We start from the raw sequence: 27,279 nt of genomic DNA, 5'->3' as shown, positions 1-27,279 counted from the left end.
ATTATAAGAACGAGATCCATTCACAGTTCACATTTCATAGTTCACACACTGATCGCTCTATCTCGAGAACCACAACACCTAGAAAGCTGAAATTTGGTAGGAATATTCCTTTTATGGTCTAGGTGTGCAATAAGAAAGGATTTTGCGAAAATCTAAACCGATCCTGAGATAGTTTATGTTTTTAGTTTGATGACTACAAGTTCGGCCATGCCTTTTCCACAAGGTTGGCCATGCCTCGGGATGAACTAGTAAGTTATAAGAACGAGATCCATTCACTCATTCACAGTTCACATTTCACATTTCACACACTGATCGCTCTATCTCTAGAACCACAACACCTAGAAAGTTGAAATTTGGTAGGAATATTCCTTTTATGGTCTAGGTGTGCAATAAGAAAGGATTTTGCGAAAATCTAAACCGATCCTGAGATATCAATTTTTGATCGCTAAAATTTCCATAAGAAATACACAGAGTGCAGAGACTGCGGGAGAGAAATGTTCCGCTCTCGACCAACATTTTGAGTTTCGTTTATGTTTTTAGTTTGATAACTATGCAGCTAATAGGGAGCGCGCAGCGCGACCGTATTTTTTATTATTTTCTACAAGTTCGGCCATGCCTTTTCTACAAGTTTGGCCATGCCTCGGGATGAACTAGCGGGATTCCGGAGCGAAGCGACGGAATTCAGCTAGTAGAATAATAAAAGCAACCTCCTTGGCCGAGTGGGTATCACACTAGGCTTGCACGCAGGAGGCCCGGGTTCGATTCCCGGCGGAGCCGAGGATTTTTTCGGCTCTGTGCTTGGAGTTCGGGGTGCACTCAGCCTCGTGAGGACAATTGAGTAGCTACATTAATCGAGTAGTGACCAGTGGCGACATTACCAGTGTAAATAGATTATTGAAATATGGAAATCAATTGCAGAGGCACATAGTAATATCCACAAAAGTTGTGAAAAAGCCCTGCTTTACCACAAATAATTTGAGATTTGATTTTGATTATTTTCTCTTCACATCCCACAGGGTGCAAAACGCCGAGTTTGTTTCGCACGGTCAGGCAGTAGTCACCTACTTCCAGGAGCGGGATCAGCTAGAGCTGTTCGAAACCCGATGGCGTCAACATTTTCTGGAGACTATGCGACCCGAGTATTTGCCCAAACATTGGTCCCTGCATCATAACTTTGAGAGGCGGAAAACGAAAGTCCAGAATGGGCGAGAGTTTGAGTAACGCTGCGGAAAGTCAGGAGACAAATCAGATTCCCTGACTTTACCGGGTTCCCAGTCCATTTTTTTGGCAGGCACATCTGTCAGGTCTACCTGATAGAGGAAATTTTAACTGCTATTGGTGGCGTGTGACTTCCGATGTTTCAATATATTGACTGGAGTCAACTGAAGAGCGCGGTTACACACATCACAGAAATAAGACGAGGTACTTGACTGTGCCGCACTGCTCTCGAAATCCTGCCCTGATTCCTTGGACATATCTGTGAACAATGGACATAGGGATTATTATTGTTAGGATTATCTTGAATAGACCATTTGCACTTACTTAGTATAGAATATACCTTGTTTATACTGCCAGAATGAGACTGAAACATCCCTTTACTCCCGCAGTCTAAACAAGGTCTTATGTATTTGGTTTTGGTACTTAGGTGAGGTTTCAAAGTCAAGTCAAGAGCAGAAAACTTCTACGACTTCTAGATCACCAGATAAATAGATTCAAAAAAATATACCGGTAAATCTTATTACTGACGTTTGCAAGGAACTGTAACTGCTATAGTATTATCGTCCCGAGAGCGAAGAGAGAAGGAAGACAGGATAGGAGAAAGCCAGCCGTTCCGAGAACTACTTACTTAGAGAGAACTTTTTTTTTTAAGATTGTACCTCGGTACCCCTTTCGCATTACTTCAAGGCACATTCTTTTACATCCATGCCTATACACAAGAACGGAAAAGTTTGGATAGAAAATTTCCACCCTGGCCGAGATTTGAACCCGAAAAGAGAACTTACCAGTCTGATGGGGTGAACATAGTTGAATATGCTGTAGTTTTTCCAGGGAGGTTAGTTCTAGTTCCAAGCCACACCCATCACATGAGAAAGACACCAAGCTACCTCCATCTGCAAGACTGAGGAGGAAACAAACGAAAATAATATTATTTTTTTACATAAGGTGTCAGCTCCCATGTGGCGTAGTGTTCACTCCGCTCGCCTAGCGCGCGGAAGATCCGGGTTCGATTTCCGGAGGGGTAAAAAAAATTGTAGTCAAATGATTGATTCCGTGACTGGCTGTTGCGGGGCCCACTCAGCCTCGTGAGGAAAATGAGTAACTATGCAAGATAAATACGCATTGTGACCGGTGCCAGCATGGTAGATAAATATTGGATGTTAGGATTATTGAGATATTGGGAAAATCCTACAGTGCTCCAGTGAGCACCAAAAATTGTGACATAAATAAAATGCAAGGACGGGCTACAACTGTTCAGGAGTTGTGGTGAACCAAACATACAAAATAACATAACAAATTGTAAAACTTAAACCTCACTCCTTTCGTTCAACAACACTCACCAATCATACACCAGATACGGAGTTACTCGCACTCCGCCCAACGTTTCCTCCACAACCATCGGAAATTCTGCCACGAACGGGTTCGAACCCGGCACTCCAGACTCTGCGCCAGTTCTCCGGTACATAGTTTTCAGATCTGCCGCTAGGAGGCGTCGTATTGAGTAGGCGAGGTGAGTAGCGCTACTCATAAACTGAACGAGGTCTCGAGTGAGGGAATGCTCAAGCTGATTCACATCTGCCGTGCTCTCTGATGAAATTGAAAGGAGGAAGCAATAAGAATAAAAGAATTTTTATCTGTGTTAAGCATACCTAAATGCTCGTCACAAATATGGATCCCACATTATTACACCTAGATGACTTGTCTTAGACTCGAACCACCAAACTTCAGCTCCAGAGTCCAACGCGTTAACCAATGCACCACTGAGGTTGGCAAGTAATAAGAATAATTTGAGCCAGCGGGGACAGCACGTTGAATGCGTAATCACTAAAGTTAAACAACGTTGAGCCAGCCTAGTTAGCTTGGTTGGTGGCGCGTCTGCCTTGTAAGCGCTACGCCGCGGGTTCGATTTATCGAGGATAAAATTCAATACCTCGGCTGGGATTGAACCCACGCCCTCCTGTTTACCAGGCGAGCGCCTTGACCACTACACCACTTTTTTTGTTTTTTTTTTTTTTTTTTTTTTTTTTTTTTTTTTTTTTTTTTTTTAAGAGGTTTGACAGAGGGAACTTTAACTGCTATGGTCTTATCGTCCCGAAATCGAGGAGAGAAGGAAGACAGGATAGGAGAAAGCCAGCCGTTCCGAGAACGAACATTATCCCATCAGGATAAAATCCGCCCCGGGCGGGAATCGAACCCGCGGCCTAGCGCTTACAAGGCAGACGCACTACCAACTAAGCTAACTAGGCTGGCACTACATACCTTTATTCAGTTGGTATGCAAGAAGTCGGGACCAGGAGTCCCGGATTTGAATCCCGGTGAGGACACATTTCTCACTCGCCTCTTGTAGGGGCACGAACACTTCTATCCACGAATCAAACACGAGTCTCGTGAAATCCGAATTGGTATGAATTGTAGAAGAGAAGAGAAGAAGGGTCTGCAGTCATTTCTCACTCGCCTCTTGTAGGGGCACGAACACTTCTATCCACGAATCAAACACGAGTCTCGTGAAATCCGAATTGGTATGAATTGCAGAAGAGAAGAGAAGAAGGGTCTGCAGCGCGGGCATACGTAGACAGTTGACTAGGAATGGTTTGCTTGTTTCCAATAGAGACCTGAGGGTAGAATATAAGGGTAGAATGAACTGTAGACCTGAGGTCTACTCGGAGGAATGGTTTGCTTGTTTCCAATAGAGACCTGAGGGTAGAATATAAGGGTAGAATGAACTGTAGACCTGAGGTCTACTCGGAAAAAAAGGCCACTCCTAAGTCCCACAGGCCCGATCGATCGCGAAATCAAAGTTAGTAATAATAGTGCTTATTTATGATGCTCGCATTGGACCGAAGAGTCCCTTTGCCCCAACAGCACGCTACTACTCTAATTGTGTTTAAATTATATTGAGGATAAAATTAAATGCCTCGGTTGGGATTGAACCCACGCCCTCCTGTTTACCAGGCGAGCGTCTTGACCACTACACCATTAGTAGATATACTCTGCACTCAGAGAGAAACCTCGAATCGATATCAATAATTTAAGAAATAGAAGGTAGAAAAAAAAAAAGGAACACCCAAATAGAAATAAAAAATTTAAAAAAAAAAAGGAAAAAAAAAAAAAAAAAAAAAAAAAAAAAAAAAAAAACTCACATAGGTAGGTATATATTTTTTGTTATTGAAAATATTATAAAAGTAGGTACATCATTAAAACAAAAACAACTCACATATAGACGAGGAGCTGGTGTTTGGAACTGATCACATTACGACCCGGCAGTTTTAGACCGGGAGGTGGATCAACAATATCATCCTCTGATATTCGAAGCACATCAGGCTGAGAGGTAAACACAGAGAAAGGGTGCAGGGATACGAACCCCTTGTCTTTGCAGTGGAACAATGCCTCCTTGACCGTCTGTAGAGGAAGCAATAAGAGCTTTTTTTTACTGTTGATTTTTTTTTTGTGACGGGGGTTTTCCCATTCGTTCTATCCGCCTCCTCATATCTTATTCTTCGCCTATTCTTGTGTTCAAACGGGGTCGGTGGTGATTGCTTTGGGCTGATATATGATTTTGGCAACAAAATTTTTACAAGTGGATGCTATTCGCACTTAACCTTCGCTATTTCTGTAGCAAGGGAAATTCAGGCTGCTATACTCCCTGTTAGATTTTGGCAACAAAATTTTTACAAGTGGATGCTATTCGCACTTAACCTTCGCTATTTCTGTAGCAAGGGAAATTCAGGCTGCTATACCCAACCAACCAAACATTCGGCAAGTATGATGTAGTAGAAAGTGAGAATTTACCTCTGAAGTGTTAAACTCGTCACCAATAGCCACCTGAGGATATAGACCTGACGCTAGGATGACTTTAAGTATGGTGACATCCTTGTGACTTCTTGCTGTACTGCCTGACAGCAAATCCTGCCAAATGAGAGAATCAAACAAGATAGGGGTTTAATGTCACGTTATAACAGCTAAGGTCTTTATGGTCGATGTTACCACTGGTAAGTTAACACAGAGCCAAGGGTTTTCTTTGACGTCACCCATAAGCCATATGATTTACAAAGGCCAGTATTTCTTAAACTGCTCTGGATTAACTGAAAACTCTCTCACCCTCCATTTGATGACAAGCTACCCGCTTTAGTCACATTAATCTCACCCAGGCTGAGTGGGTCAGTGACCGCTACGCCATGGGAGCTGACTGAATACGTCAAGTCGAAATTTGTGTGTTTTTTTTTTTTTCTTTTTTTTTAAATATCATGTACCTATTCCTTAGGACGTTCTTTTTCAAAACATGGGGGGAAAAAATCTCACCTTAGCAATCCTATTGAAATAGGTATGGAAGAGCTCGATATTGATCGTGGCGGACATGAGAATGATCTTCACCTCCGCAGTGGAGTGGAGGAGACATTTGATCACTCCCAGTAGGAAATCTCCATGGAGGTGACGTTCATGTATCTCATCCAGAACTAGAACGTCGTAGGACGAGAGAAAATTATCCGCGGCTACCTGGGAATAGTAAATACATACAAGAAATGTAGAAGTAGTATTTATTATTATCTACTATTATCTGTACCTATGTATAAGTAATACTATTTTTTTCATGAGGTTGGATAGAGGGAACTGCAACTGCCGAGGTCTTTTCGTCCTGAAGGCAAAGAGGGGAGGAAGACAGGATAGAAAAAGGCAGCCGTTCCGAGAACTAACATTATCCGTCCAGGATAAAATGCGCCCCGGGCAGGAATTGAAACGTGGCCAAGCTCTTACGAGACAGACACGCTACCAACCAAGCTAACTAGGCTGAGTGGGCCCTGAAGTACCAGCGGCACGCGATAGCCCAGATGGTAATGGTAACCCATCTGAATACTAACCACACGCAACATTGCTTAACTTCAGTGATGAGAAATTGTGTATTCAACGTGCTTTCGCCGCTGGCTTTCTCTGCGTTTATGTGTGTAAAGCAAATTCGGTGATCCATTGACCACTGGTGCATTTAGGCCCACTGAGAGTAGCTTTGGTTTCAGGATGCTGTTATAGTTTTTCCTATACATACCTGAACCTGTTTCGGGTCATGTTTGAGCCGAAATTCGACCTCATTGGCATCCATACTTTCCAACCTCTCTCCCGCCTCCTCTTCCTCTTCTTCTTCTATCTCATATGCATTGTCAGCTTTCAGCATTTTCCGCTAGTGTCTATCTGATGAAACATGGACCCAAACACTAGCATCTTGCCTAGGGGAATATCCACAGGCAGATCCGATAGAAACCGACCTAGACTGGTCACGCGTTCCTTTGAATCTATAGCTCCCTGAAACCCAATAGAATAGATACCTTTGTTATCCTGATGGAATGAGACTAAAATGACCCTCTACTATTGCGGATACAGTCTGATTTCACCAAAAAAGGAGAACGGAAAAAAAAGTGAAATCCCCTCAAAAAACCCGAGTGGTGTACAAAGTTCAACGCCAAGTCTAATAAGAGCATAGTGTCTATCTGATGAAACATGGACCCAAACACTAGCATCTTGCCTAGGGGAATATCCACAGGCAGATCCGATAGAAACCGACCTAGACTGGTCACGCGTTCCTTTGAATCTATAGCTCCCTGAAACCCAATAGAATAGATACCTTTGTTATCCTGATGGAATGAGACTAAAATGACCCTCTACTATTGCGGATACAGTCTGATTTCACCAAAAAAGGAGAACGGAAAAAAAAGTGAAATCCCCTCAAAAAACCCGAGTGGTGTACAAAGTTCAACGCCAAGTCTAATAAGAGCATAGTGTCTATCTGATGAAACATGGACCCAAACACTAGCATCTTGCCTAGGGGAATATCCACAGGCAGATCCGATAGAAACCGACCTAGACTGGTCACGCGTTCCTTTGAATCTATAGCTCCCTGAAACCCAATAGAATAGATACCTTTGTTATCCTGATGGAATGAGACTAAAATGACCCTCTACTATTGCGGATACAGTCTGATTTCACCAAAAAAGGAGAACGGAAAAAAAAGTGAAATCCCCTCAAAAAACCCGAGTGGTGTACAAAGTTCAACGCCAAGTCTAATAAGAGCATAGTGTCTATCTGATGAAACATGGACCCAAACACTAGCATCTTGCCTAGGGGAATATCCACAGGCAGATCCGATAGAAACCGACCTAGACTGGTCACGCGTTCCTTTGAATCTATAGCTCCCTGAAACCCAATAGAATAGATACCTTTGTTATCCTGATGGAATGAGACTAAAATGACCCTCTACTATTGCGGATACAGTCTGATTTCACCAAAAAAGGAGAACGGAAAAAAAAGTGAAATCCCCTCAAAAAACCCGAGTGGTGTACAAAGTTCAACGCCAAGTCTAATAAGAGCATAGTGTCTATCTGATGAAACATGGACCCAAACACTAGCATCTTGCCTAGGGGAATATCCACAGGCAGATCCGATAGAAACCGACCTAGAGTGGTGACTCGTTCCTTTGAATCTATAGCTCCCTGAAACCCGATAGAGTAGATACCTTTGTAATCCTGATGGAATGACACTAAAAGCCCGTTCCCACTTGTCGTTTCATCTGATTTTTTCCCCCGAATGTCCTTTAGGCAATGTAATTTAAATGACTTAAGCACGCCAAGATTTTTTTTCCGAACGACAAGTGGGGATAGGTCTCAAGATGACCCTCTATAGGTACCATTTCCCGAATTTGAACATTTAGACCGATTGCAATACTTTCATAACTAGTATAGCTCGCTATACTGTAGTAATAGAAAGTAAAAATACAGTGAAATCCCCCGAAAAAAACCCGAGTGGCTTTGAACTCAACGCCAAGTCTAAAAACAAGTGTTCTTAACTTACATGTTGCGTAAGACTGCGCACCGAGCTTTCAATATTCTCCGCCGGGGGCGCTTCTAGGAACGGAAACTTGCGCACATCTCCTAGCCCCATGCACACCAAGCTCAACAGAAGGGAATCTATAGACACGCGCCTGATTTCAGGCGTGGAATATTCCGCCAGGAGCGAGTACTGCTCTTCTGAATACAGGCGGTAGCATACGCCCGGCCCTGTTCGACCTAGAACACAAATAATAATAGTGCTTATTTATACTGCTCGTATAGGACTGAAAAGTCCCTTTACTCCAGCAGTAGGCTACTACTATTATTGTGGTCATACATATTCTCAAATTATATTGTGGATAAAATTCCATACCTCGGCTGGAATTGAACCCACGCTCTCCTGTTTACCAGGCGAGCGCCTTGACCACTACACCACCGAGGCAGGGACTTTTAAGTCTCATTTTGACGGTATAAATAAGAAGGCAGTTAGTAGAGCGAAATTCCTGGCGTAAAAATGGTTAAAACAGATGGAATTCTTTTTGAAGATAAACTAAAACCTAAATTCTCTGGAATAGCGAGCCTATTCCAGAATAGTTTGAAGGGTAGCGCGACTGCGTTTTAAGCGCTATGTCGCGGGGTTGATTTCCGCCCGAGGTGAACTTTATCCTAAAGTGATAATGTTCGTTCTCAGAACGACTGACTTTCTCATTCTGTTCTTCACTTTTTCGAAATTTCCATCACAGAAAGCTAAACAAAACAAACCTGTAATTGAAACTCCGATTTATTTTCAACAATATATTAGATTTCTTAGCTAGCATATGAGAGGTGTGTCTAGCTGATGAGTTCTAATAAAAAACGAAACGCGTCCTAGTTTGCTTGAGGCCTTACCACTGGTAAGTTAACACAGAGCCAAGGGTTTTCTTTGACGTCACCCATAAGCCATATGATTTACAAAGGCCAGTATTTCTTAAACCGCTCTGGATTAACTGAAAACCCTCTCACCCTCCATTTGGTGACAAGCTACCCGCTTTAGTCACATTAATCTCACCCAGGCTGAGTGGGCCCTGAAGTACCAGCGGCACGCGATAGCCCAGATGGTAATGGTAACCCATCTGAATACTAACCACACGCAACATTGCTTAACTTCAGTGATGAGAAATTGTGTATTCAACGTGCTTTCGCCGCTGGCTTTCTCTGCGTTTATGTGTGTAAAGCAAATTCGGTGATCCATTGACCACTGGTGCATTTAGGCCCACTGAGAGTAGCTTTGGTTTCAGGATGCTGTTATAGTTTTTCCTATACATACCTGAACCTGTTTCGGGTCATGTTTGAGCCGAAATTCGACCTCATTGGCATCCATACTTTCTAACCTCTCTCCCTCCTCCTCTTCCTCTTCTTCTTCTATCTCATATGCATTGTCAGCTTTCAGCATTTTCCGCCTCTTTGGTGCTTCCTCCGCCTTCTTCCTCTTGATGGCTTGGAGCAGTTTGATTTCGCCGTGACGCAACGCTCGCTCGCGGGAACTCAGGGAGGCGTCCGGCCCCGGAATGTCCGTGATGAGACCCGAATCCTGAAAGTCGAATAGGAAGATAATTCACGGGTCGGTTGACTTGAAAGCTGTTTTTTTTCTTTTAACTGTTATTATTATTTTTTAGTCGTTCTGAGAGCAAACCTTATCTGTTTAGGATAAAATTTGACCCGGCTGGTTTCAGGTCTTAGGTATCATAGGGCCCTTGCTCAATAAACAGAAAAGATCACCCCAGAGCTGATTAAGAGGCTGACGAAAAACGCCGACCCCGTCTGAACACGGGAAAAAGTAAGGGGAAAAAAAAATACTCACCCCTAATACTTGTTTGAACTGACTCCGGAGCTTGGTAACTTCGTAGAATCGTTGCTCCTCGATTCCTCTTCGCTTACACCACTTTTTGGATCGAACCCGGTCCTTTTTGACACCGAGCCATTCCTTGTAAGCGTTCAGAACCGTGAGAGGATCTCCGTGGTTCGATTCGAGCTCCTTTCTGGCAGTCTGTAAAGCAACAAATGTGCCGGGTGTTTTAAAAGTGGTTGGATACGCTTAAAATATCATTAAAAAAATGCTCTAATAACAAAGGTCTTATCGTCTCGAAATCGAAGAGAGGATAGGATAGGAGAAAGCTAGAACGAACTTTAACTGTTCTGAGAACGAGCTTTATTTATCTGTTTCGAGACTTATCTGTTTGGAATAAAGTTCGCAACAGCGCTTACTAGACAGGCTCAGTACCCTCCAAGCTAACCAGACTGGCTTTTTTTTTAATGTAGCAGTTATTTTAATGCAACGAAATAAAATCGGGGATTAAAAAATAATAATTAAAATAAAAAATAAAAAAAAACACAGCCAGAAAGTAACCTACCTCGCAGTCAGGGTCTCGGAACGCTCGATTGGTGAATGGACTCTGAACGGACAGCACGGCAGCCAATGAGAGCACAGTGTCTATTTGGTGAAACATGGACCCAAACACTAGCATCTTGCCTAGGGGAATATCCACAGGCAGATCCGATAGAAACCGACCTAGACTGGTCACGCGTTCCTTTGAATCTATAGCTCCCTGAAACCCAATAGAATAGATACCTTTGTAATCCTAATGGAATGAGACTAAAAGCCCGTTCCCACTTGTCGTTTCATCTGATTTTTTCCCCCGAATGTCCTTTAGGCAATGTAATTTAAATGACTTAAGCACGCCAAGATTTTTTTTCCGAACGACAAGTGGGAGTAGGTCTCAAGATGACCCTCTATAGGTACCATTTCCCGATTTTGAAAATTTGGACCGATTGCAATACTTTCATAACTAGTATAGCTCGCTATACTGTAGTAATAGAAAGTTTTGACAAGTGGGAGTAGGTCTCAAGATGACCCTCTATAGGTACCATTTCCCGATTTTGAAAATTTGGACCGATTGCAATACTTTCATAACCAGTATAGCTCGCTATACTGTAGTAATAGAAAGTAAAAATACAGTGAAATCCCCCGAAAAAAACCCGAGTGGCTTTGAACTCAACGCCAAGTCTAAAAACAAGTGTTCTTAACTTACATGTTGCGTAAGACTGCGCACCGAGCTTTCAATATTCTCCGCCGGGGGCGCTTCTAGGAACGGAAACTTGCGCACATCTCCTAGCCCCATGCACACCAAGCTCAACAGAAGGGAATCTATAGACACGCGCCTGATTTCAGGCGTGGAATATTCCGCCAGGAGCGAGTACTGCTCTTCTGAATACAGGCGGTAGCATACGCCCGGCCCTGTTCGACCTAGAACACAAATAATAATAGTGCTTATTTATACTGCTCGTATAGGACTGAAAAGTCCCTTTACTCCAGCAGTAGGCTACTACTATTACTGTGGTCAAATTCTCAAATTATATGATTGAGGATAAAATTCCATACCTCGGCTGGGATTGAACCCACGCCCTCCTGTTTACCAGGCGAGCGCCTTGACCACTAAATAGGACTGAAAAGTCCCTTTACTCCAGCAGTAGGCTACTACTATTATTGTGGTCAAATTCTCAAATTATATTGAGGATTCCATACCTCGGCTGGGATTGAACCCACGCCCTCCTGTTTACCAGGCGAGCGCCTTGACCACTACACCACCGAGGCAGGGACTTTTAAGTCTCATTTTGACAGGATAAATAAGAAGGCAGTTAGTAGAGCGAAATTCCTGGCGTAAATATGGTTAAAACAGATGGAATTCTTTTTGAAGATAAACTAAAACCTAAATTCTCTGGAATAGCGAGCCTATTCCAGAATAGTTTGAAGGGTAGCGCGACTGCGTTCTAAGCGCTAAGTCGCGGGGTTGATTTACGCCCGAGGTGAACTTTATCCTAAAGTGATAATGTTCGTTCTCAGAACGACTGACTTTCTCATCCTCTTCTTCACTTTTTCGAAATTCCCATCACGGAAAGCTAAACAAAACAAACCTATAATTGAAACTCCGATTTATTTTCAACAATATATTAGATTTCTTAGCTAGCATATGAGAGGTATGTCTAGCTGATGAGTTCTAACAAAAAACGAAACACGTCCTAGTTTGCTAGAGGCCCGAGTTGTATTGGCTGGAGTTGTGTTGGCAACAGTCAAGTAGTCTGAGGGCTTACACCTACCTGCTCTCCCCTTTCTCTGTTCAGCGCTGGCCTTGCTGATCCAGAACTCCTGCAGGGTAGACATCTTCGCTGTGACGTCATAGCTCATTTCCTTCACCTTTCCCGAGTCGACGACAAACCGAATGCCGTCGATTGTGATGGACGTCTCGGCAATGTTCGTGGACACGATGCACTTCCGAAGTCCTTCGGGCGCGTAGTGGAACACCTGGCAACAGCGCGAAACGGTGAGACATTTGACAACAGTGCAAACTTTTTTTTGTGTCAAGAGTAATTTTAGTTAGATATCTAGGTTATTAACATACTAACATATATTTGAACAATAAAAATAATTGAATTGAACTGTGATGGACGTCTCGGCAATGTTCGTGGACACGATGCACTTCCGAAGTCCTTCGGGCGCGTAGTGGAACACCTGGCAACAGCGCGAAATGGTGAGACATTTGACAACAGTGCAAACTTTTTTTTGTGTCAAGAGTAATTTTAATTAGATATCTAGATTGTTAACATACTAACATATATTTGAACAATAAAAATAATTGAATTGAACTCTAAGGCTTTTAGCAAAGTTCGATCTGACAGAGGGACCTGTAACTGCTATGGTCTCATGGTCCCGAAATCGGAGACAGGATAGGAGAAAACCAGCCGTTCCGAGAACGAACATTATCCCATCAGAATAAAATTCACTCCCGCCCGAAATCGAATCCGCGACTTAGCGCTCACAAGGCAGAAACAGTACCCTCCAAGCTAACTATACTAACTGAGGGTGTCACCAACTTTCTTTTCAGCCTCTACCAGCCTGTTAGCTAAGAACGAACATTATCCCATCAGAATAAAATTCACTCCCGCCCGAAATCGAATCCGCGACTTAGCGCTCACAAGGCAGAAACAGTACCCCCCAAGCTAACTATACTAACTGAGGGTTTCAGCCTCTACCAGCCTGTTAGCTTATAACCATGTTAGGCCTATATAAATCAAATGGAACTTAACAGTCTGTTAGCTTAACAAGGCCTTCTAGGGACTGAAAAAATATTGGTGAAAGCCATCCTAAGTGATTACATATACAAATAGTTACTCAATTGTTTTGCAGGCCCGGTGTACTCACTCTATCTTGTTCCTCCAGGGACAGCGTGGAATGTAGAGGTAGTACTATCCATCCCTGAGATTTCTCATTGTACTCCTGTGCCGCTCTTACTATGCTTGATATTTCACTGATTCCTACGAATAATGAAGTTAAAATATGTTAAATCGATTTGAAATAAACACAAGTCTAAAAATGTAAAGAGCATTCTTCTACACATATGCGGGAGTAAAGGAACTTTTCAGTCTCATCCTGGCAGAATTAACAAGGTATATTCTATTTGTTCCTTACCCGACATAAAGATAAGCACATCCCCTCGTTCGGTACGTGGGTATTTCTTATCAATGATGCTCAGAATCCGAATATAAGGGCCAGGATCGAGTTTTTCCGACTTAGTTCGGTCTAGTTCGACTATCGGATGGTACTCGAGTTGAATGGGGTAGAGACGGCCTGGAACTTTGATTATCTGGTGAAGGACAATAGAATAGTTTTTATTGTCAATAAAACCAGAAGGAGTTGAATGGGGTAGAGACGGCCTGGAACTTTGATTATCTGGTGAAGGACAATAGAATAGTTTTTATTGTCAATAAAACCAGAAGGTAATATCTTACAAAGTCAATATAACTTAATTCTAAATTAAACTTTAAACTACAATTAGGTATAGATAAGTAAGTAAGTAGCTACATGAAATAGAATAAAATACAAACCTATACTCATTCTGGCTAACCACCTACAAAACGAAGAAGTTAAGTTAATAAATAAATGCCGTTTCTTTGTGTTAGTATATCACAACTTTAAAGCTCACTGCAGCATTTGTAGGATTTTCCACATATACGTACCTATTTCAATAATCCCAACACCCAATGTTTACCTACCCTGCTGGCACCGGTCGCTATGCGCATTAGGGTTTAATGGGGTTTAAACCCAAAGGGTTTAAAATATGGTTTGTGGGGTGAAAAAAAAACTACCCATTTTCCTCACGAGGCTGAACGGGCCCCGCAACAGCCAGTCACGGACTCATGATACATATTTTTTGACTCCGCCAGGAATCGAACCCGGGTTTCCCACGTGCAAGTTAGGCGCAGTGACCGCTACGCCATGGGAGCTGACTGAATACGTCAAGTCGAAATTTGTGTGTTTTTTTTTTTTTCTTTTTTTTTAAATATCATGTACCTATTCCTTAGGACGTTCTTTTTCAAAACATGGGGGGAAAAAATCTCACCTTAGCAATCCTATTGAAATAGGTATGGAAGAGCTCGATATTGATCGTGGCGGACATGAGAATGATCTTCACCTCCGCAGTGGAGTGGAGGAGACATTTGATCACTCCCAGTAGGAAATCTCCATGGAGGTGACGTTCATGTATCTCATCCAGAACTAGAACGTCGTAGGACGAGAGGAAATTATCCGCTGCTACCTATGGAAGTGTAAGATAAAATGTATACTATTTCACCTCCACAGTGGAGTGGAGGAGACATTTGATCACTCCCAGTAGGAAATCTCCATGGAGGTGACGTTCATGTATCTCATCCAGTACTAGAACGTCGTAGGACGAGAGGAAATAATCCGCTGCTACCTGTGGAAGTGTAAGATAAAATGTACCTATACTATTTCACCTCCACAGTGGAGTGGAGGTGAGATCACTCCCAGTAGGAAATCTCCATAGAGGTGACGCTCATGTACCTCATCCAGAATTAGAATGTCGTAGGACGAGAGAAAATTATCTGTTGCTACCTGGGAATAGTAAATACATACAAGAAATGTAGAAGTAATATTATTATCTACTATTATCTGTACCTATAAGTAATACTATTTTTTTCATGAGGTTGGATAGAGGGATCTGTACTTGCCGAGGTCTTTTCGTCCTGAAGGCAAAGAGGGGAGGAAGACAGGATAGGAAAAAGCCAGCCGTTCCGAGAACTAACATTATCCGTCCAGGATAAAATGCGCCCCGGGCGGGAATCGAAACGTGGCCAAGCTCTTACAAGACAGACACGCTACCAACCAAGCTAACTAGACTGACATTTGTTTATTTTAAAGTGGTTACAGGCAGCCTAGTTAGCTTGGAGGGTAGAGCGTCTACCTTGTAAGCGCTAGGTCGCGGATTCGATTCCGGCGCGAGGCAGATTTTATTCTAAACCGATAAGGTTCGTTCTCGGAACGGCTGGCTTTCTCCTATCCTGTCCTCCTTCTCTCTTCGATTTCGAGGCGATAAGACTTTGGTTGTTACAGTTCCCTCTATCAAACCTATGCTGTTATAGTTTTTCCTATACATACCTGAACCTGTTTCGGGTCATGTTTGAGCCGAAATTCGACCTCATTGGCATCCATACTTTCTAACCTCTCTCCCTCCTCCTCTTCCTCTTCTTCTTCTATCTCATATGCATTGTCAGCTTTCAGCATTTTCCGCCTCTTTGGTGCTTCCTCCGCCTTCTTCCTCTTGATGGCTTGGAGCAGTTTGATTTCGCCGTGACGCAACGCTCGCTCGCGGGAACTCAGGGAGGCGTCCGGCCCCGGAATGTCCGTGATGAGACCCGAATCCTGAAAGTCGAATAGGAAGATAATTCACGGGTCGGTTGACTTGAAAGCTGATTTTCCGCCTCTTTGGTGCTTCCTCCGCCTTCTTCCTCTTGATGGCTTGGAGCAGTTTGATTTCGCCGTGACGCAACGCTCGCTCGCGGGAACTCAGGGAGGCGTCCGGCCCCGGAATGTCCGTGATGAGACCCGAATCCTGAAAGTCGAACAGGAAGATAATTCACGGGTCGGTTGACTTGAAAGCTGTTTTTTTTTTCTTTTAACTGTTATTATTATTTTTTAGTCGTTCTGAGAGCAAACCTTATCTGTTTAGGATAAAATTTGACCCGGCTGGTTTCAGGTCTTAGGTATCATAGGGCCCTTGCTCAATAAACAGAAAAGATCACCCCAGAGCTGATTAAGAGGCTGACGAAAAACGCCGACCCCGTCTGAACACGGGAAAAAGTAAGGGGAAATTCAATACCTCGGCTGGGATTGAACCCACGCCCTCCTGTTTACCAGGCGAGCGCCTTGACCACTACACCACCGAGGCAGGTAAACAGGAGGTAAACAGTCTGTGTTCATCAGGTGTCAGGTATAGGTACGGTACTTGATCAGGTGTACCTGTCAGGCCTACCTGACAGTGAGTGGCTGGCCTTGGCCCTTCAATTACAACTACATACTTTTTTTTTAAGAGGTTTGACAGAGGGAACTGTAACTTCTATGGTCTAAAAATAAATAAAAAAAAAAAAAAATAATAATAATAAATAAATAAAAATAAACAAACAAACTTTGAATTAAGTAGCTGTCTTACTTGTCGTAACAGCAGACCCTCCGTGATGAAAACTATCTTGGTCTTCTCTCTTCTGTGCTTCTCAAAGCGGATTTGATACCCAACCAGATTGGAATATTGACTTAGAGTTTCATAGGCAACTCTCTTGCTGAGAGATATACAGGCTATCCGACGTGGCTGAGTACAAGCTGAAAACAGAATGTTAAGCAAGGACGAGTGTGGTTGGTATCTGGATGGGTGACTAGCATTTGATACCCAACCAGATTGGAATATTGTCTTAGAGTTTCATAAGCAACACCGGGGTAACGGTCTCTAGCCATGTTTAATTGGCTCCTCTTGAACCGCAGTCAACTATTGTAAGATTGTACTTTATTATTATTAGTGCTTTATTTAGACTGTCGAATTAGGACATGTATGTAGTCCCTTTATCTCAACAGTTTAATATTGCACCACTTTATTTATTTAAATTATAAAGTACAATATGGTAGGTAAAGAAGCTTTCAATAAATAATTCAATTTTTGTTACCTATCCTCTGAAAGCCAGCCTGTACCAAGTACTGAGGTATTTGTGTTGATTTACCACATCCTGTGTCACCAGCTATGATTACTACGCGCTCTTTTAGAACTGTGTCTATAATTTCCTGCCTGAAACCAATAAAGAGGATTGAAATATCGGCATGGCAATTTCGAGTGGGCATCTAGGCTTGTACGCCGGAGATCACGGGTTCGATTCCCAGCAGAGTCGTTTTTTTTCTCTGAGTTTGGAGTGTACTCAGCCTCGTGAGGACAGTTAAGTAGCTTTTTTTAGCTCTTTTAATTGAGTAGCGGCCGGTGTGGTGGCAATATTACCAGTGTAAAAAGATTGATGATTTTTTTTCGTCCTGAAAGCGAAGAGACAAGGAAGACAGGATAGGAGAAAGCCAGCCGTTCCAAGAAAGAACCCTATCTATTTAGATAAAATCCTTAGTAATGTGTTGATAACCACAAAAGTTGTGAAAAAGCTCTCTGCTTTACCACAAAGATTCATGATTTGATTTTTTGATTTGATATCTGCCAGGAATCGAACCTGAAGGAAACAGGAATGAAGAACTCACTTGTATTGGGCCACAGGTAGGCTGTTCTGGGTCTCACGGATTTTCATTAGGGTGCTGAATTTCTCCTTTTGCTTGAAGTCCAGATAGGTCCTCAACAGTAACTTCCATTCTTCATACAAAGCTGGGCTCATACCACACCTGTAATAAACAGTCACTGCTATGCAGTAAGTCCTGGGTTCGAATCTCACACATAAAAAAAACAGCTATCTCTTCTTCTTTTATTCTACCTTATCCTAATTCTATTTGGGCTTGGCGTTTCCATTTCGTATTCTACTCCTCCATTTTCGTCTATCAAATCCTCTTTTCTTCATCCTTTCCCTCCAAGGTCCTCCCTCTTCCACATTTTATCTTCATCTCATTTTCTGCCTAGGAGGAGGCTCCTTTTGCTTCCTGTTTTTTTTTTTAGATCTTTTTTTTTCTCCTTCTTCTTCTTATAAAAGTAGTGTTTCACTGTGAAAAAGGTACCTACTACCATGACAATATAACAGACACAGAAAGTATTTAAGACATTTTTTTTTTTTTTTTTTTTTTTTTTTTCCAACTGGTTATATTTACCTCCGATCATCTTCATCATAATATTCTAGGCGAGCAAAGAATTTCAACTGTCCTTCACATTGAGGGTCAATGTTGATATTTGTATATCTGATCGTACACAAGAAGGCACCCCAAGTTGAGGACAGATAAATCTGAAATATCAAAAAAGAAAAAAAAAAGGATGATGATGATGTCAAAGTAAAGAATTTATGGGACCATTTTTTTTTTTTTTTTTTTTTTTTTTTTTCCTCAAGGAATTTTGATTCTTGCTTTGCTGTTTGTGTCCCGAGGAGGTCTTGACAGAAAGAACTGTGTAACAACTGAGGTCTATCATTATTTCATCATTCCAAAAAAGAGTAATAGAGAGAAGGACGGATAAAGCTAGTGAAACTGAAAAAAGCCAGCTTTTTCAAGATGGACCTAATATCTGTTTTTGGAACAGAGTTTGCCTTCTGAGTTGGTAAATCAAAAACCCCATGACCTAGCAAGCTTTACAACACAGGCACACAATCCTCTAAGTCTAACCCTAGGCTGACTAACAAAAAAAAATAATAATAATAATAATATAAATAAATAAACAATAAATAAATAAAGTAATAAAAATAGAATATACCACTTGTCTTATCCTGCTCAAATGAGACCCCAGCAGTCTAAACAAACATCTCACTTATTTTATTGGTTTAACAACATTCGTACCAAAAATTAATTACCTAACTTTTGACCAGTTTACCTTTTTGTTCAATTTTTAGTGCTTTCTCCTCAAGCTTTTTTTTCTGCCTTCTCATATTTTTTTACAAAGTTCCACAAGTCTTCCTCGTCTTCTATATAAAATTGGAAAAGAGTGAGTTCAAGTTCTCCTGAACTTTTCAAGACTGGAGATCTAATATGGAATGTTTTGAACTCTTGTCTACGAATCACTAGTGCTTGGTGTTTCTTGAAATCAGCATCACTTCTTGTGCCCTGTACGTTTTTTGTATGGGACTTTGATTCAGAGTCACTGTAAAAATAGAACAAATGGATATGGTTAGCCTAGTGGTAATGCCCTAAGCTTGCCATGTGAAGATCCCATGTTTGACAATTTGGAGGAGTTGACAAATGGGTAAAAATTATAAATAAAGGTCGATTCCTATGTAAAATGTTGGGGAAAAATCCAAATCTGAGCCAAAACTCTGAAATAATAACTGTAAAAGGTCGCAAAATTCAATTTAATATAATGAAAAAGTTCAAAGATTTGTGACGTCAGACTTAACGCAGTGTAAAGGCTATTTTTTGTCCGCTTAGGTAGTGTGCACTATGCAAGACACGCTAGCGGAGGAGCAGAAAGAACTGCGCAGAAACGTATGCGCACAAACACATTAATGCGTTGCCTGCAAAGGGTAGCTTTGCTTGGGACATTTGATGTGACTCCTGTCATCCCTACGGGACGCGTATGCCGTGACATCAAAGTTTACGATTTACCGTGTCTTTATTAATTGATTTATCTCGATTGATCTAGAAGCTCGTAGAAAAAATGAGAAAAGTTTCCGTTGGTCCTCATTTTTTACCTGCTCTATATTTGAAACACGCACCAAGTAAGCGCAACTGATCTATTGACAAAGATCATTTGCACTCATGTTTGTTTGTTTGTTTTTTTTTTTTTTTTTTTTTTCACTCTTGGGTTAATCTGATGCCTGATGAGGTGAATGTTCATTACAATGAAAAAAAAAAAAAAAAAAAATGAAATAAAGGAGTAAAGGGAATTTTCAGCTCTTTTTTTTAGACCAGGTAACCAATGATGTGTTCTATTTTACTCAGCCAAATATTCTATTCTAAGTACTTACCCAAAGTTTTCTTCCTGATATGTGGATGTATTCCTTGTTCTGTCAGTCCTATGTTTTGCACTTCTATCCTTCTATCCTTGCCATATCTCTCCTTTCCCTTGTCTCTATGTTTTTTATGGCGATGAGTTCTATACTCATCGTTATCATGATAATGGCTCTTTTGTCTGTCACTCATTTTTAGCCTGTCCTTCCTTTATTATTATGATAATAATAAAAAAAGAGGGATGGGCTATTTATTGTATTCCCTTTGGTGTTGTCTGTCACGCTGTCTGTCTGTCCCCATAGAAGGACTTATCCAAACCTGGTCGACCTATATATCAAATTAAAGGTCTTAAAAAAAAAAACAAAAAAAAAAAAACAAAATTCAAAATGTTCAATTTTCAAAACATCCCGCCTCTTTTTTAAAAAAAAAGTAAACAAAAAAAAAACAAGGAGGTTATAAACCGATGGACAAAAGGGATATTTGTAGAAAAAAATGAGGCTAAAAAATTAAGAAGGTAGGTAGCCATTACTAGGAGGTATAGTAATGTGGCATTTTGTACATTTGGAAATTTCAACAAAAGTTTGACGTCTGAAAAAGAATTCACGTTTGAAGGGGCGAACTTTATTCGTTCTCGGAACGGCACTTTATTCGTTCTCGGAACGGCCAATGATATTGTATCGTAGGGGAGGAAAAGTATAATATTTACACGGCACATTGCATAACCACATTAGTTACTAGGCGCTCGTAGAAATTCAGCAACACAGTGTTTTATGAGTGGGGAATGCGACACATCCACTAAAATGGAAAAATTTGAATAATGTACTCATATACTATTTGTCATTTAATTTTGACCGACCGATTGCCGGGATAAGCAATCAGCTCTTGTTGGCCAACGGCTTCGGGCGGATGAGCCAACAAGAGCAGGGCACTCTTTTGTCCTTGAGTCAGGAAATGGGCTCTAAAGGCGGAAGAACTGCAGAATGCAGTCAACGGCATAAGGATGCAGGAAGAAAGGAGAAAATACTGCATATTAACCCTTGTGTCCACAGATAGGTACAAAATAAATGTACCTTTGTTGAATTTTAAATGTCAATATCAGGAAATGGGCTCTAAAGGCGGAAGAACTGCAGAATGCAGTCAACGGCATAAGGATGCAGGAAGAAAGGAGAAAATACTGCATATTTAACCCTTGTGTCAACAGATAGGTACAAAATAAATGTACCTTTGTTGAATTTTAAATGTCAATCACTTTTTTCCTGTATGTCCTACGAACCTGAAACTCCAGTTTATCCTCAAGCATATTGTTGTGCACAGATGTGTTAATTTTTATTGGTGTAGGCCAAATGTTTAAGTGTGAACAGGCCCTTAAGACTATGTAGCCCTCAACATGAAAACTGCCGTATACTACAAGTTGCAGTGTAGATGTGAAATCCACCTAAGACCTTTGATATAATGTATCACAACTAGTGGGTTCCTATTTAAGATTTTAAAGTTGACTCCCCTTGGGCCGTCCCTGACAGCACCGAAAAATTGAGATCCCCTAAAAATAGGTTCCCCTTGAAAATAAAGAAATACGTGTTTTCGGATTTTTCCGAATTCCAAATGGTTCTCGAGTTTTCATGGGTGGCAACTTTTTTTTTAAACACCCTGTATATTAAGACATGGAGAGTTACCAGCAAGAGTGTTTGAAGGAACGATTGAAGGCAAAAACACAAGAGGAAGACCACCAATGGACTACATCCAACAAATAATGAAGGATATGATCATCACAACCTGCTATGATCTCAAAAGGAAGGCAGAAGACAGGGAAACAAGGCGTACTGCAGCAAACCAGTCTTATGGCTGTTAACCAATGACTATCTTGTCAGGCGCTCATACAAATGGTTTTTTCTTACCTCGCTTTGTACAGGACAGACCAGGGTTCGATTCCCGACATCAAGTAATAGGATTTCTTGCCCAATCCTCAGCTGTCTATAAAAAATGACAGAAAAAAGAAATATGATTATCGTCTACTTAGTCTACTTATACCTATGCTTCCTTTACTTTAAAATTTTAGATGTTGTATTTTCTACCAAATACTGGGCTTCAAATTGATCTTAGTTAGTTCTAAAACTGACTCGTTGGATAGCAGAGTAAAACTATTCCAAGCTATAGTCCGGTCTACACTATTGTACGGTTCTGAGATCTGGTCACTAAGGTACGAGGCTACAATTGAAAAATGTCAATCCCTCTTCTATAAATCTGTTTATTGTCTGCCAAAAAACACAGCAAGCTACATGCTTCGCTTGGAAATGGGTGTAGTAAAACTTTTTCATCAGGCATTTTCTCAGATATTGGAATGGTGGCTCAAGTTACTCAATATGCCAGAACATCGTTATCCGCGAATATGTTATGAGGAACTTGTATTGCTGGACCAAAGAAGCTGCAATGTAATCAAGTACAATTGGTGCTCTCTTCTAAAGAATAAGCTGGTTGAACTGAACTTTGGAAACGTCTGGGAGGCACAGTCGAGCATCTTACTTAAGGAAAAAAAGGAAGAGATTCTACTCGCCTATTATTCGAAACTTGTGCAGGAAGATTGGCGCGCTGTACTTCACTCTACCTATAATGTGATGTATAAGGAGGTTAAAATTAGACCTGAAAACCCAACACCTAGTCAAAGTTTTGTTTCTCGCTATCTAAAGGAGGCAGCACCGATCGAGAGAAGCAGAGTGGCGGCTCAGCTCCGTCTTAGTGGAAATAAATTGAAGTTTTATGTCAACAGGATGTCATACAGCTGGGACCAGGAAGAACTTTGTAGCATATGTAATCTCCAGCAACCTGAAGACATAGAACACTTTTTATTGGTGTGTCCCCATTATGCAGCTCTCAGAAAAAAGTACTTACAAGGACTAATGGAAACGAGAACTAGTGTACAAGAGTTATTGGTAATTCTGTCTAAACCCCATCTCAATAATCTCTATTATTATGTACAAGGAGCTCTAAAGCTGAGGGCCTTCTTACGAAACGAGTAGTATTATTTGTTTCCCTTTATTGAATCCTGTGATTTTTGTGTTGTTTAAAGAGCCTAGTTACCTATTTGTTTTGTTTAAAGAGTCTACCTATTTGCCCTGTTTAAAGAGTCTAGTTATTTGTTTTGTTTAATTATTTGTCTATTTGTCTTGCTTAAAGAGTCTAGTTATTTTTCTTGTACAGAGAGTCTAGTTATTTTCAAATTTATTACAATTATTTTGCTTAAGAGTATAGTTTGTAATTTTCTTCTTATAATGTTACATGTTATGTTGTCAACCTTTGTAAAAATGTACTTAAACATTAATTACAAATAAATATTATTCTATTCTATTCTATTCTATTCTAATAAACTCACCAATTTTTGTTACTAAGCCATTTTTCTTTAATTCTGAATGTCATCTACCAACTTCTGGAAATCCGCTTCATACTGAACCCTTGAGCGGTCAAACCCCTTCCCCCCTCTCCTCTTCTCACGCTTTGCTTTCTTCTCTTTCCAAGAATCAGTGAATTTCTTGTTACAACTTGTTTTCCACACTTCAAACCGATGCCGATGGATAATAATACCTATGTAGGTACCTACCTACCTACCAACCAAAATATTCAAATATCCCCATTAGGTACTCAATAAGGTACATTTACACTTTTTTCCCTTGCTCAATAAACAGAAAAGATCACCCCAGAGCTGATTAAGAGGCTGACGAAAAACGCCGACCCCGTCTGAACACGGGAAAAAGTGAGGGGGAAAAAAAAAAAATACTCACCCCTAATACTTGTTTGAACTGACTCCGGAGCTTGGTAACTTCGTAGAATCGTTGCTCCTCGATTCCTCTTCGCTTACACCACTTTTTGGATCGAACCCGGTCCTTTTTGACACCGAGCCATTCCTTGTAAGCGTTCAGAACCGTGAGAGGATCTCCGTGGTTCGATTCGAGCTCCTTTCTGGCAGTCTGTAAAGTAACAAATGTGCCGGGTGTTTTAAAAATTGACACCGAGCCATTCCTTGTAAGCGTTCAGAACCGTGAGAGGATCTCCGTGGTTCGATTCGAGCTCCTTTCTGGCAGTCTGTAAAGCAACAAATGTGCCGGGTGTTTTAAAAGTGGTTGGATACGCTTAAAATATCATTAAAAAAATGCTCTAATAACAAAGGTCTTATCGTCTCGAAATCGAAGAGAGGATAGGATAGGAGAAAGCTAGAACGAACTTTAACTGTTCTGAGAACGAGCTTTATTTATCTGTTTCGAGACTTATCTGTTTGGAATAAAGTTCGCAACAGCGCTTACTAGACAGGCTCAGTACCCTCCAAGCTAACCAGACTGGCTTTTTTTTTAATGTAGCAGTTATTTTAATGCAACGAAATAAAATCGGGGATTAAAAAATAATAATTAAAATAAAAAATAAAAAAAAACACAGCCAGAAAGTAACCTACCTCGCAGTCAGGGTCTCGGAACGCTCGATTGGTGAATGGACTCTGAACGGACAGCACGGCAGCCAATGAGAGCACAGTGTCTATTTGGTGAAACATGGACCCAAACACTAACATCTTGCCTAGGGGAATATCCACAGGCAGATCCGATAGAAACCGACCTAGACTGGTCACGCGTTCCTTTGAATCTATAGCTCCCTGAAACCCAATAGAATAGATACCTTTGTTATCCTGATGGAATGAGACTAAAATGACCCTCTACTATTGCGGATACAGTCTGATTTCACCAAAAAAGGAGAACGGAAAAAAAAGTGAAATCCCCTCAAAAAACCCGAGTGGTGTACAAAGTTCAACGCCAAGTCTAATAAGAGCATAGTGTCTATCTGATGAAACATGGACCCAAACACTAGCATCTTGCCTAGGGGAATATCCACAGGCAGATCCGATAGAAACCGACCTAGAGTGGTGACTCGTTCCTTTGAATCTATAGCTCCCTGAAACCCGATAGAGTAGATACCTTTGTAATCCTGATGGAATGAGACTAAAAGCCCGTTCCCACTTGTCGTTTCATCTGATTTTTTCCCCCGAATGTCCTTTAGGCAATGTAATTTAAATGACTTAAGCACGCCAAGATTTTTTTTCCGAACGACAAGTGGGGATAGGTCTCAAGATGACCCTCTATAGGTACCATTTCCCGAATTTGAAAATTTAGACCGATTGCAATACTTTCATAACTATTAGGACATGTATGTAGTCCCTTTATCTCAACAGTTTAATATTGCACCACTTTATTTATTTAAATTATAAAGTACAATATGGTAGGTGGGTATTTTATGGTAGGTAAAGAAGCTTTCAATAAATAATTAAATTTTTGTTACCTATCCTCTGAAAGCCAGCCTGTACCAAGTACTGAGGTATTTGTGTTGATTTACCACATCCTGTGTCACCAGCTATGATTACTACGCGCTCTTTTAGAACTGTGTCTATAATTTCCTGCCTGAAACCAATAAAGAGGATTGAAATATCGGCATGGCAATTTCGAGTGGGCATCTAGGCTTGTACGCCGGAGATCACGGGTTCGATTCCCAGCAGAGTCGTTTTTTTTTTTCTCTGAGTTTGGAGTGTACTCAGCCTCTTTTTAGCTCTTTTAATTGAGTAGCGGCCGGTGTGGTGGCGATATTACCAGTGTAAAAAGATTGATGATTTTTTTTTTTTTTTTTCGTCCTGAAAGCGAAGAGACAAGGAAGACAGGATAGGAGAAAGCCAGCCGTTCCAAGAAAGAACCCTATCTATTTAGATAAAATCCTTAGTAATGTGTTGATAACCACAAAAGTTGTGAAAAAGCTCTCTGCTTTACCACAAAGATTCATGATTTGATTTTTTGATTTGATATCTGCCAGGAATCGAACCTGAAGGAAACAGGAATGAAGAACTCACTTGTATTGGGCCACAGGTAGGCTGTTCTGGGTCTCACGGATTTTCATTAGGGTGCTGAATTTCTCCTTTTGCTTGAAGTCCAGATAGGTCCTCAACAGTAACTTCCATTCTTCATACAAAGCTGGGCTCATACCACACCTGTAATAAACAGTCACTGCTATGCAGTAAGTCCTGGGTTCGAATCTCACACATAAAAAAAACAGCTATCTCTTCTTCTTTTATTCTACCTTATCCTAATTCTATTTGGGCTTGGCGTTTCCATTTCGTATTCTACTCCTCCATTTTCGTCTATCAAATCCTCTTTTCTTCATCCTTTCCCTCCAAGGTCCTCCCTCTTCCACATTTTATCTTCATCTCATTTTCTGCCTAGGAGGAGGCTCCTTTTGCTTCCTGTTTTTTTTTCTCCTTCTTCTTCTTCATATAAAAGCAGTGTTTCACTGTGAAAAAAGGTACCTACTACCATGACTATATCACAGACACAGAAAGTATTAAGAATTTTTTTTTTTTTTTTTTGCCAACTGGTATAATTATACCTCCGATCATCTTCATTGTAATATTCTAGGCGAGCAAGAATTTCACTGTCCTTCACATTGAGGTCAATGTAATATTGTATATTTGATCATACACAAAGAGGCACCCCAAGTTCTGAGACAGATAAAAAAAAAAAAAAAAAAAAAAAAAAAAAGGAGAGTAAAAAAAAAGAAAAGAATTTATTGACCTTTTTTTTTTTTTTTTTTTTTTTTTTTTCCTCAAGGAATTTTGATTCTTGCTTTGCTGTTTGTGTCCGAGGAGGTTTGACAGAAGGAACTGTAACAACTGAGGTCTTATCATTCCAAAAGTAAAGAGAGAAGGAGGATAAGCTAGTGAAACTGAAAAGCCAGCTTTTTCAAGATGGCACCTAATCTGTTTTGGACAGAGTTTGCCCTGAGTGGAAATCAAACCCATGACCTAGCACTTACAACACAGGCACACAATCCTCTAAGTTAACTAGGCTGACAAAAAAAAAAAATAAAAAAAAATAAATAAATAAAAAAAAAATAATAAAAAAATAGAATATACCTTGTTTATCCTGCTCAAATGAGACCCCAGCAGTCTAAACAACATCTCACTTATTTTATTGGTTTAACAACATCGTACCAAAAATTAAATTACCTAATTTTGACAAAAGTTTACCTTTTTTGTTCAAATTTAGTGCTTCCTCCTCAAGCTTCTTTTTTCTTGCCTTCTCATATTTTTTTACAAAGTTCCACAAGTCTTCCTCGTCTTCTATAAAATTGGAAAAGAGTGAGTTCAAGTTTCTCCTGAACTTTTCAAACTGGAGATCTAATATGGGATGTTTTGAACTCTTGTCTAGCTCACTAGTGCTTGGGTGTTTTCTTGAATCAGCATCACTCTTGTGCCCTGTAGGTATTATGTATGGACTTTGA

At 40.8% G+C, this 27,279-nt stretch overlaps 3 protein-coding genes across 3 annotated transcripts in view; 1 reads left to right on the top strand and 2 right to left on the bottom strand.

Moving 5' to 3' along the window:
- The window catches only part of LOC103524369 (exonuclease 3'-5' domain-containing protein 2), a 25,170-nt gene extending 23,710 nt beyond the window's left edge, over positions 1-1,460 (top strand). Inside the window, exon 11 of the mRNA XM_008489380.3 lies at positions 1,017-1,460. Within this exon, the coding sequence (XP_008487602.1) occupies positions 1,017-1,221 (205 nt within the window). The 3' untranslated portion in view covers positions 1,222-1,460. The remainder of the gene's footprint in view (positions 1-1,016) is intronic.
- Positions 1,033-27,279, bottom strand: LOC103524352 (probable ATP-dependent RNA helicase DHX34). The gene is made up of 20 exons (XM_017449582.2): positions 27,026-27,279; positions 18,199-18,329; positions 17,644-17,781; positions 17,076-17,194; positions 16,571-16,737; positions 14,465-14,659; positions 13,534-13,708; positions 13,267-13,379; positions 12,165-12,369; positions 11,099-11,313; positions 10,421-10,615; positions 9,871-10,056; positions 9,337-9,600; positions 5,008-5,124; positions 4,433-4,617; positions 3,674-3,830; positions 3,478-3,556; positions 2,559-2,805; positions 2,004-2,119; positions 1,033-1,477 (listed from the first exon to the last, which is right to left on the bottom strand). The coding sequence occupies exons 3-20, from the start codon at positions 17,772-17,774 to the stop codon at positions 1,326-1,328; spliced, it is 3,018 nt and encodes a 1,005-aa protein (XP_017305071.1). The 5' UTR covers positions 17,775-17,781; positions 18,199-18,329; positions 27,026-27,279; the 3' UTR covers positions 1,033-1,325.
- Positions 22,733-26,511, bottom strand: LOC103524368 (probable ATP-dependent RNA helicase DHX34). The gene is made up of 6 exons (XM_026833466.1): positions 26,386-26,511; positions 25,853-25,990; positions 25,294-25,412; positions 24,419-24,660; positions 23,750-23,939; positions 22,733-22,800 (listed from the first exon to the last, which is right to left on the bottom strand). Exons 2-6 carry the CDS (start codon positions 25,981-25,983, stop codon positions 22,733-22,735), a joined length of 750 nt encoding a protein of 249 aa, XP_026689267.1. The 5' UTR covers positions 25,984-25,990; positions 26,386-26,511.

This window comes from Diaphorina citri, unplaced genomic scaffold, assembly GCF_000475195.1.
Source record: "Diaphorina citri unplaced genomic scaffold, Diaci psyllid genome assembly version 1.1 scaffold95, whole genome shotgun sequence".
In the NCBI taxonomy this organism is placed as follows: domain Eukaryota; kingdom Metazoa; phylum Arthropoda; class Insecta; order Hemiptera; family Psyllidae; genus Diaphorina; species Diaphorina citri.
Note: the sequence above shows the minus strand (reverse complement) of the source record. Positions and strands in the feature narration are given on the sequence as shown.